The following is a 9,200-nucleotide window of genomic DNA, read 5'->3' as shown; positions in this document are numbered from 1 at the left end:
ACCACCAAGGCCGTGGCCGCCAGACCCGCACCGACACGGTTCACCACGTCCACACCTTCCGCTCGTCCTTCGTTCTTCGCTTTCCGACGGACTATTTACATCCCGTGGCGCCTGGCAGGCGCTCAGTAATGGTCTCTCGTCCCTGCCATCACCGCCTTTGCTGGGCCAGGCGCTGGGGACCTGGGTAAGCAGGCACAGGCTCATTCCTCGGGTCCCCTGGGTGCACCCCCGGACCTGAGGAAAGCGCCACGAGACATCCGTGGGCCCTCGAGGGGAGGAGGCTGGGACTCACGACAGCCCGTCCCCTTGTCCCCTCGTCCCCCGGAGACCCCCCCGGAGCCCCCCACTTCTGAACAACCTGTCAGAAACGACCGCGAGTCACTGGGGCTGAGTCTGGTGAACACGGGAGGCTCCCTCGGGGTCACACACCGGGAGCGGGCGTGACGCGTCAGGGCGGGGGGCTCACAAGCAGCCTCCGCTGGCAGCTCTGAGGGCCCCCAAGAGCCCGTCTTGGAGCCAGCTCGGCGCCGGCCCAAGGGCTGGAACGGAGGCCTCTGGGGGTGAGGAAGCCTGTGCCGCGATGACACGCACACCCCAACCTCCCGGCACCTGCCGGGGGCCAGCACGGCTCTGGGAGCCAGGGTCACGACTGCCAGACGGACGTGGCCGGCCGGTGAGAATCGGAAGGGGGACACGGGGACGGCCACCGCAGAAGAGGACAGGGAGGAGCCCACGGCGCCGGCGGCCCTCCAGAGCCAGGGAGCTGGCGTCGGGAACGGTGAGCCGGGCGGCAGGTCTGGGCGGCGACACGCGCAGATTGGTTTGGGGGCCGTGTGGGCGGGGGGGCGGGGCACAGAGCCGGGTGCCCGGGGAGGCCAGGGCAGTGGGGCCCACAGCCACCAGGACGGGCTGTGCCCGCGTGCGGGAAAGGAGAGACGTGGGCTCTGAGTGGGCTCCAAGGCGGTTTATTAGGACCCACGCTGGGGAGCCGGGCCCCTGCCTGGAACGAGGGGCTGAGAGCGTCCCCACGGGGAGGCAGGGCCACCCACGCTCACGGGCCGGGCACCGTGGACACGGTTCAGGCACGGCCAGTCCCCTCCACAAAGAAACGAGGTCCCCGGGGCTGCCTCGACTTGCCTGGCGCCTGCCAGCCCCCCAGGAACGGGGCCCCGGGCCCCCGGCCTCGCCTCACGCCAGCCGGCGTCGGAGACCACGGTCCGGCAGGGGCGCCCCGGAACCCAAAGCTACAGTCTGGAGCGGACAAAGGCCACCAGGCTCTGCAGCTGCTCCTCCAGGCGCCCCGCGTCCCCGTGGTTCTCCACGACCCAGTCGAAGCCCTCCAAGTCGTCCAGGCCACACTCCGACTCCGCGTCGTCCACCCCTGTGCAGGAAGCAAGGTGACGTCGGCCCCGGCCAGCCCCGGAGGCCCGCGGGCCCCAGATGGAGCTGCCACCGCCCAGCCACACGGCCACCGCCCACAGAGGGTGGAAGGGCCTCCTGAAACCACACGAGACCCCAGACGAGCCGGAAGGGCGGCTCCTCGTCCACCCCCGCTCGGCCCTCCGGGAGGCGGCTGCTGGGCGGGCTGACCGTGACCGGGGCGAGGTCGAGTGTCCGCGGAAGTGCCCACGCCCAGGAGACTGCAGCGTCGGGAGCCGAAGCTCCCCGGCCCACGGGGCCTCGCGCGGGAGCGGGGCTTCAGCGGTGTCCCAGCTGCCACAGGGCAGGTCCCGGGCTTGCACCGCTGGGGCCGCCTTGCCCACCACACACAGACACTCCGTGCGTCGCACGGGACGCCCGCTGACCCAGCAGGCCGGCAGGCCGGGTCCCGGACACACCTCGCGAAGCCCACCCGCCTGGAGAGGACAGGGAAGGGCACCAGCCCCGGGTCATGAGGAGCCTTTAGCCCGAGGACACCCTCCCCCACCCACGTTCCAATCTGGGGACGGTCCTGAGCCACAGGCCCCCAGGTTCCCTTTCACGACCCGTCGCTCACGCCCCCACAGCCTGCCAGGAAGAGGGCAGGAGACCCCGACCGTGGAGGCGGGGGCCAGGGTCTACGGCGGGGTGGCGGCCGGCGTGCCAAGCCTCGGGGGCCAAGGCCGGGCGCAGCTCACCTGGAGTGAACACCCAGCCCCGCTGCCGTCGGCTCTGCTCCGGGGCCACCACGCGGACCGTCCGGGTCAAAGCCCCGTAGGCCTCCCGAAACCACTGGATGTCCGACACCCTCCGCGTGTCACTCACCAGCTGCAGGAAAGAGACACGGGCAGGTGACCGACAGGACACGGTGTGGCGGGACAGGGCCCCAGGGAATAAGCAGGTGCATGGGGATGTGGGGGGGGGGCTATAGAGCCCAGACAGGTGTGGTGCCCCTCCCCATTCTCACCCACCGTCCGTCCTCCCTGCGGGCAGCCCTCCCTGGTCACGCAGTCCACAGCCCGCTCTGCCCACACGTGTCTGCGGTCGACACACCACGTTCCGTGGTCACCGCTGAGCTGAAGACAAAGCCTCGGGCTTTGAGGCCAGATCAGCGGGCCCAACAAAGTAATTCTACAGACAGACAAACCGAGGCCAGAAACAAAGGTGCTCTAACTGGTCCCTGCTCACCAGCACTTTTCACAACCTAAGCCTGACTTTCTCAGGCCAGGGCACCCCACCTCTCAAAGGGCCCCCGTCATTCTAAGAAGATCCAAAGCCCTAACCCCAGCTTCCGAGGGCCTACGAGATCCGGCACTACTCCCGTGGCCTTCGTGCATCCACTCCGCTGCAGCCGGCCGGTCCCCCTCTCCCACACGCCAGCCGCGTCCTCCTCGGGGCCCTGGCGCGTGCGGCTCCCTCTGCATGGACGAGCGCAGGCCAGGGCCCCCCACTTCACGCCCATCTCCGCTCCGGCGTCCCTCCTCCGGGAGGCCTTTCCTACGGCCCGACCCCCTTCCTGTCCCTCTGGGTCCAGACACGCTGTCCACGAAGTGCTCTTGCCACCGTCACCACCTGCCGGGAGGTTGTGTTCACTGCCCGCCAGCCCCAGGTCCGCACCCGCGGCCACATCCCAGGCCCCGGCGCGCCGTGCGGCACAGGAACCCTCGGGAGCCCGCGTTCAACAACCGAATCCGTGAACAGAGCGGCCGGCTGTTCCCCCTCCGACGCGGACACGTTCCGTTCACTCACCAATTACCAAACATGTGGCACAGCGAACCCGTGTGCGGGCGCGGAGGGGGCAGGAGCCAAGCGGCCGGCGCTCACCCCCTCGGGGCCCAGTCTGGGGGGCAGACGGCGGCCTCTGGTGCGGTCAGCGCTGTCTGCAGGCGCGTCAAGCTCGGCACGACCGAGACCGAACTCCCCGTCTTCTCCCCAGGCCTTCCCTGCTCAGAACCACCTCCCGCCTCCCACCCTGCAGCCACGGCCCAGCCGGCTCAGCCTTCGTGGCCCGTGCGGAGCCCACTGCTCTGAGCCACAGCCCCACCGCCCCTCCCAGCAGCCTCGCCTCTCCCCTGCTCAGTGGCCCCGAAGCACCAGGGCCCGGGCCTCACCTCCTGCCACGTGCCCCCCGCCCCCGGCCGCCCAAACACCCACTTGGCTCAGCCCCTTGTCTCCTGCAGGCTCTGCTCAGGTGACATCGAGTGGGGGAAACCTCCCCGGCGCCCCGCAGGGCAGCAGCCCAGCCCCCCATGGAGCCCTGGACTCCTTTACTTTGCTCCTCAGTATTTCTCTTCACCCCACAGGACACGTTCTGCATCTGTTTCCGGCCTAACTCCCTCCAGCCCCAGTAATAACGTAAGCACCCACCCCGAGGGCAGGGGCTTCATCCCATTCTTGCCCTGATACGTCCTCAAATCACCTGGAGCCGGGCCAGGTCCAAGGAAATACTACTGGCTCCCAGAGCGAGGACGGAGCGAAGGGGTGAGGTGCTGGGGGAGCACCTGGCAGCATCACTTAGGCTCAGGTATCAGGGCAGGCTTCCTGGTGGAGGCGCCATGTAAGCGGGGCTGGAGGGAACCAGATGAGGACGGAAAGAAAGGGCGGTCCTGGCAGGCAGAACTGCACAAAGGCCCGGCCTCCAGAAGGACCTTGTGTGTCTGAGGAACGGAGAGAAGGCGGGTGTAGTGACAGCCTAGGGAGCAAGAAGGCCGGCAGGGCAGCAGGGCCCGGTCACACAAAGCCTAGAGGTCTCCGTGAAGGGTTTCACTGCGGCTTGTGGGAACAATGGACAAAGGTCCCAAACAGAGGAGTGACAAGCGTTGGATTATTTTTAACAGGCCGTTCTGGCTGCTGGGTGACGAATGGGACACGTGGGACCGGGGCAGGAGCTAGGAGGCCACGGATGAGAAGTGGCGGGAGGCGGGGCCAGTGGAGTCACAGGCGGAAAAGGCGGAACGCAGCCCTGAGCACACTCACCCAGACGGGCTGGGAGATGCCCTCCACCACCTTCCTGCAGAAGAAGCCGGGGTCGGCCTGGCGCTTCTCCTCGCCCCAGCGGATCATGTCCCTCCGGTAGGCCTCCTTGTAGGTGCTGGCGTCCAGGAGTCTCTCGAAGTCCAGGCCGTGCTCCTGCCCAAAGCACATGCACCGTCTGCACCTCCGGTCTCCGGCCTCACTGGTCCCTCCTGAAACAGGAGGAGGGCAGCCCTGCCCTCTCCCCCCACCCCTCCCCGGGGACCGATGCAAGGACCACGAGGTCGCCACCAGGACCCTGGGCTGCAGGGAGTAAGGAACCCCAAACAGCAGCAGATGGAAGAAAAGCCTGGGGATAATCCAGAAATCACTTCGGTGTCTTTAAGTCGTGTGATGTGGTTTTCTCTTCTGCGACAGCTTTACCTCCCCAGTGATTCCTGGCTTAAACTAATCCTGAAATTAGTCTGCGCCCCCTGGGCACAGGCTGAGCCTCCAACCGAAGAGGGAAATGTGAAACAGCGCACCTCTTCTGGCCCAGTCCAGCCCCACCCCGGCCCAGGACACCTGGCGGCCCCCTCCCGCATCCCGCTGCCCCCGCCCCCCAAGCTCCTGGCACCTCTGCGGAAACAGCAGGTGCTCCTGGGGCAGGGGGAGCTGCCTGGACCACCCCCGCCTCCCCTCCCTAGGGACACAGCCAGATGAGGGGTCCATCCAGGGCCCTGGGGCGGGCCGGGGTCTGAGACAGCTTCCAGCTACTCTCCTCACTCCCTGCAGCTCCACCCTCTTGGGCTCGTTTCTCCCCTGCAAACTGAAGGGCCACGACCGACCACGAGTCCAGTCACCTTCCTGTGCCCTGCCCGAGGCGAGGCCGGCGGCTACCTCCTGTCTGTAAACTGGTTTCCCACGCTCTCTAGCAGAGGCAGGGAGAGTGGCCGCCAGGAGCGGTAGGTTCTGTGTTTCCATTAGATCTCTCATGGTGACTTGAGAAACGCAACGCATTAAACGTTTCATTTTGGATTTTTTTTTAAGTATGCTCCACACCCAACACGGGGCTGAACTCACAACCCCGAGGTCAAGAGTCACGTGCTCTTCCCCCTGAGCCAGCCAGATGCCAGTGGAGTTGTTTTTAGTGGGAACAGGAGTGGTACAGGGGTAGGCTGGCCTATCCGTTTCCTATCGAGGTTTTTAAGATGCAAACTCCTGCCCACGCCACACCCACGCCAGCCTGGCTCGTAGGTCTGGAGTGGGGGCTGATCTGGGAACTCTGGAGCGCAGATCAGTGGTTTTCAAACTACTCCTCAGAACCCTGGGGTTCCCCAGAAGTGCCCAGGCCCCGGGGGACAGGCCGAGAGCCCCTCCTCCACCCTCTGTCTCCCTGCACCTCCCCCACCAGAGACCCTCAGGTCTGTCTACCGGGTACCAGGAACTTCCTCCTCTAACGTCATTTGGGAAAGGTTCCCACTAAAAAAATCTTAGGGGCACCTGGGTGGCTCAGCTGGCTGAGCGTCTGGCTCTTGACTGAGGCTCAGGTCATGATCTCATGGTTTGTGGGTTCAAGTCCCATGTCTGGGCTCTGCTTGGGACTCTCTCTCTCCTGTTCTCTCTGCTCCTCCCCTGCTTACGCTCTCTCAAAATAAAAAAATAAATAATAAATGAATTAATTTTAAAACCACTGCACCTGTTATCCCCAGGACCCGCCAGGCTGCTACAATGCTACAGTGATCCCCTACCTCCTACAAATGGGTCTGTTTAGCTGGTGGGAGAAAACCAAAAGGCACAGCAGAATACTGCCATGCATATGGACTGATGCATGGAAGGGGGGGGCAGATTCATTCTGTGTGGCCCCAGAAGACCAGACTCAGGCCAACTGACCAAAGTGCACCTAGAAGTCAAGGGCAGAAATCTAAGCAACGAGGGCTCCTCACTGCATGGGAAGCTGATCTGACCCTCCAGGCTCCCTGTCTGAAAGCTAAGGCTCTAAAAGTTCCCATTTAGTTTTTACAATCCTTTTTTTTTTCTCAATGCTTATTTATTTTTGAGAGAGAAAAAGAGAGAGAACACGTGTGCGTGCAAATAGGGCAGGAGCAGAGACACAAGGGGGACAGAGAATGCCAAGCAGGCTCTGAGCTGTCAGCACGGAGCCTGACGCAGGGCTCCGACTCACGAATCTTGAAATCATGACCTGAGCTGAAGTCAAACGCTTAACCGACTGAGCCACCCAGGCGCCCCCTACGATCCTTTTTTTTTTTTCTTTAAATCCACATGGTCCAAAATTCAAAAGTTACGTATTTGTTTAGAGTGAAAACTCTCTGCCCGGCCCCTGCTTGCCCCTTCCTGGAGGCACCCAGTGACAGTGGCCTGTGTACCCCGCCCAGGCTTCACACAGCCCCAGCACTGGCAACAGTGAACCCAAGGAGGGCCCCCCACAGATATCGGTTACCTGGCTGAACGTGTAAGCAAACGTATTCAGAACTCTCCTCCGTTTACATATAAATGGAGTATTCCCTATGCACGTTTCTACATCTTGCTTTCTTCACTTAATGATCATCTTGACAACTCAGGTGATTACATTTCTAAGGGGAGAATCCCAGCTCAAGTCCGCAGCGTTTCCTGGATACGCGCTGGGGGAGGGGCCCGGAAGCGAGTGACAAGGTGAAAATGGCCCCAAACGGTCCAGCACGCTGCCAAAGGTAGTCACAGAGACCCTGCTAGTGACCACAGCAGGCTCCTTCCAACCCACCAAATGCCGCGAGGCCGCCACCTACCCGCGCGTACTGCTCCTTGAGTGGCCCGGACAGCCGCAGGACAGCGCAGACATCAGCTCCGAGCCTACAGGACAGGGAGGTCCAAGCCCAGTTAACCTAGTTTCCAGACGAGGCTGGAAGGGGACGGAAGTCTCCTTCCTTTTTTAAAGTAAGCTCCACACCTAACGTGGGCCTCGAACTCATGACCCTGAGATCCACAGTCACAGGGTCTCCGGACTGAGCCAGCCGGGCGCCCCTCTGCAGTTGCGTTTCTGCTGCTAGTATCCGTAACTGTCAACGTCTCATCCTCCCTGACCCTAACTGCTCATCTACAAAGCGGAACAGCACTCTCTGTTCGGTCTCCTACAGGATTATTCCCAAACTGGAATGGGAGAGTTCCGCTCACAGGCAGAACAAACATCACAATTACACGTGCACGGCCGCCACCGGCGATGCTCTGGCTCGACGAGGTCGCTGCTGGGCCCTTGAACTAGTTTTCTCACGGTCCGGGTGTATGCGTGTGCACGGACTTGGTCATCACAACAGAATTCACTCGCTCCTTCAGTTGTCCGACGTACTCAATCCACCACCTGTCGGGTGCTGTGTCTGGACCCAGGTACACCGTCCCCGCCCTGACCGTGAGGTGCTGACACTTTGACTCAAACACTGACACAGCGAGACAGGCGTTCTTAGCTCTATGCTTCACACGAGGAAACGGAGGCAGAGTGAGACCCGATACGCTCAAAACAACACTGCAAGTAATGAAGCCAATGTAGATAAAGTGCAAATACCAGCCAGCATTTACTTCCTGTGCCTTTACTAGACGGCAAGAATTGTTCTGAGCCCTTCACGTGCATTGTCTCATGTCATCCTTTCGACCACCCTATCTTTAGCCCCATTTCACAGAGAACAAAACTGAGACACGGAGTGGAGGAGAATGCTGTGCAAGGTCACAGGGGGACACGCGGGGAGTCAGGGTGCGAATTCCAGCAGTCCAACTGCACACGCTGCTCCTGTCCACTGCCTGACTCCTGTGCTGGGGACAAGGAGAAAGGCAAGCAGGAAAGGTGGTAGGACGCTTGTGCGGAGCCAGAGGCGACCTCTGCCCCGGGTCCCCTCCCCCACAACCTCGTCGACCCCTGTGGTGCACGCCCCCCCCCCCCCAGCAGCAACGCCTGGTCCCCCACCCACCGGCGTGCGCCCACGCTTTGCGATCCTCGCTCTCGTCCAGCACAACCGCTCGACCACGACGTTCAGGGTAAACAGACTCAAGCTGAATCTGAAGCCTGGACCTACGGATCCCTTGGTGACCCCCCACCTTTCAGAGCACCCTCAGCTACTAACACCCCAACAGGGAACCTAACAAAGGAATCTTGGGGTTCGACGGGATCGCGCACGGAGGACTCCACGACCCCCGACCACGGAGCGGCCGCCCCTGCCGTTGTCGGGCCGCGGCCGACCCCGCCCCAAGCCCAGCGTCCGCGCCCCGCCCCGCAGACACCTGCTCCGCAGCGCCTCGGCCACGAAGTCCTTCCCGGACTTCCTCTTCCCGCTGAGCAGCAGCACCAGGCGCGGGGCGCCTGCTTGCGGGGCCATGCCGTCCTCCCCCCGCCGCCCGGCCACCCGGCCGCCCCGCCGCCCCGCCGCCCCGCCGTGCTCTCCGCTCCGACGCGAGTACTCCGGGAGCTGCTCCTGCGCAGCCGCGGAGAGGCCTGTCCGTGGGCACGTCCACCGCCAAACGCCGAGGGGGGGCGTGGCTCTCAGGGCGGCCTTCGCCCGAAAGACGCTCCCCCACTGGGATCACTTGGAACGGCCCGGCCCCGCCCAGAGCCTAACGTCACCTGGACACAACCATTCCCCTTGTAGCGGGGACGTCTCTAAATTTCCCGAGGTGAGCGTCACGTTGCCTACCACCCAACCCTACAAACATTATGGGAAACGATCAAACGAGATCACGCTGAAGAGGTCTGCGAACCCGCCTCCTTATTTGTGCAACGCAACGCACGTGTTCAAGCTAATCTGTCTGTACCCCGCAGTGAATGTGGGTCCTCCCGGAAGCCACCC

At 63.2% G+C, this 9,200-nt stretch overlaps 1 protein-coding gene across 1 annotated transcript; it reads right to left on the bottom strand.

The window, feature by feature from the left end:
- Positions 1-929: 929 nt before the first annotated feature.
- PMVK (phosphomevalonate kinase) lies at positions 930-8,777 on the bottom strand. The gene is made up of 5 exons (XM_042925850.1): positions 8,638-8,777; positions 7,158-7,221; positions 4,396-4,548; positions 2,118-2,247; positions 930-1,381 (listed from the first exon to the last, which is right to left on the bottom strand). The coding sequence occupies exons 1-5, from the start codon at positions 8,730-8,732 to the stop codon at positions 1,245-1,247; spliced, it is 579 nt and encodes a 192-aa protein (XP_042781784.1). The 5' UTR covers positions 8,733-8,777; the 3' UTR covers positions 930-1,244.
- Between the last annotated feature and the right edge of the window lie 423 nt (positions 8,778-9,200).

Source organism: Panthera leo, chromosome F3, assembly GCF_018350215.1.
Source record: "Panthera leo isolate Ple1 chromosome F3, P.leo_Ple1_pat1.1, whole genome shotgun sequence".
In the NCBI taxonomy this organism is placed as follows: Eukaryota; Metazoa; Chordata; class Mammalia; order Carnivora; family Felidae; genus Panthera; species Panthera leo.
This window is presented reverse-complemented; position numbering and strand designations above follow the sequence as displayed.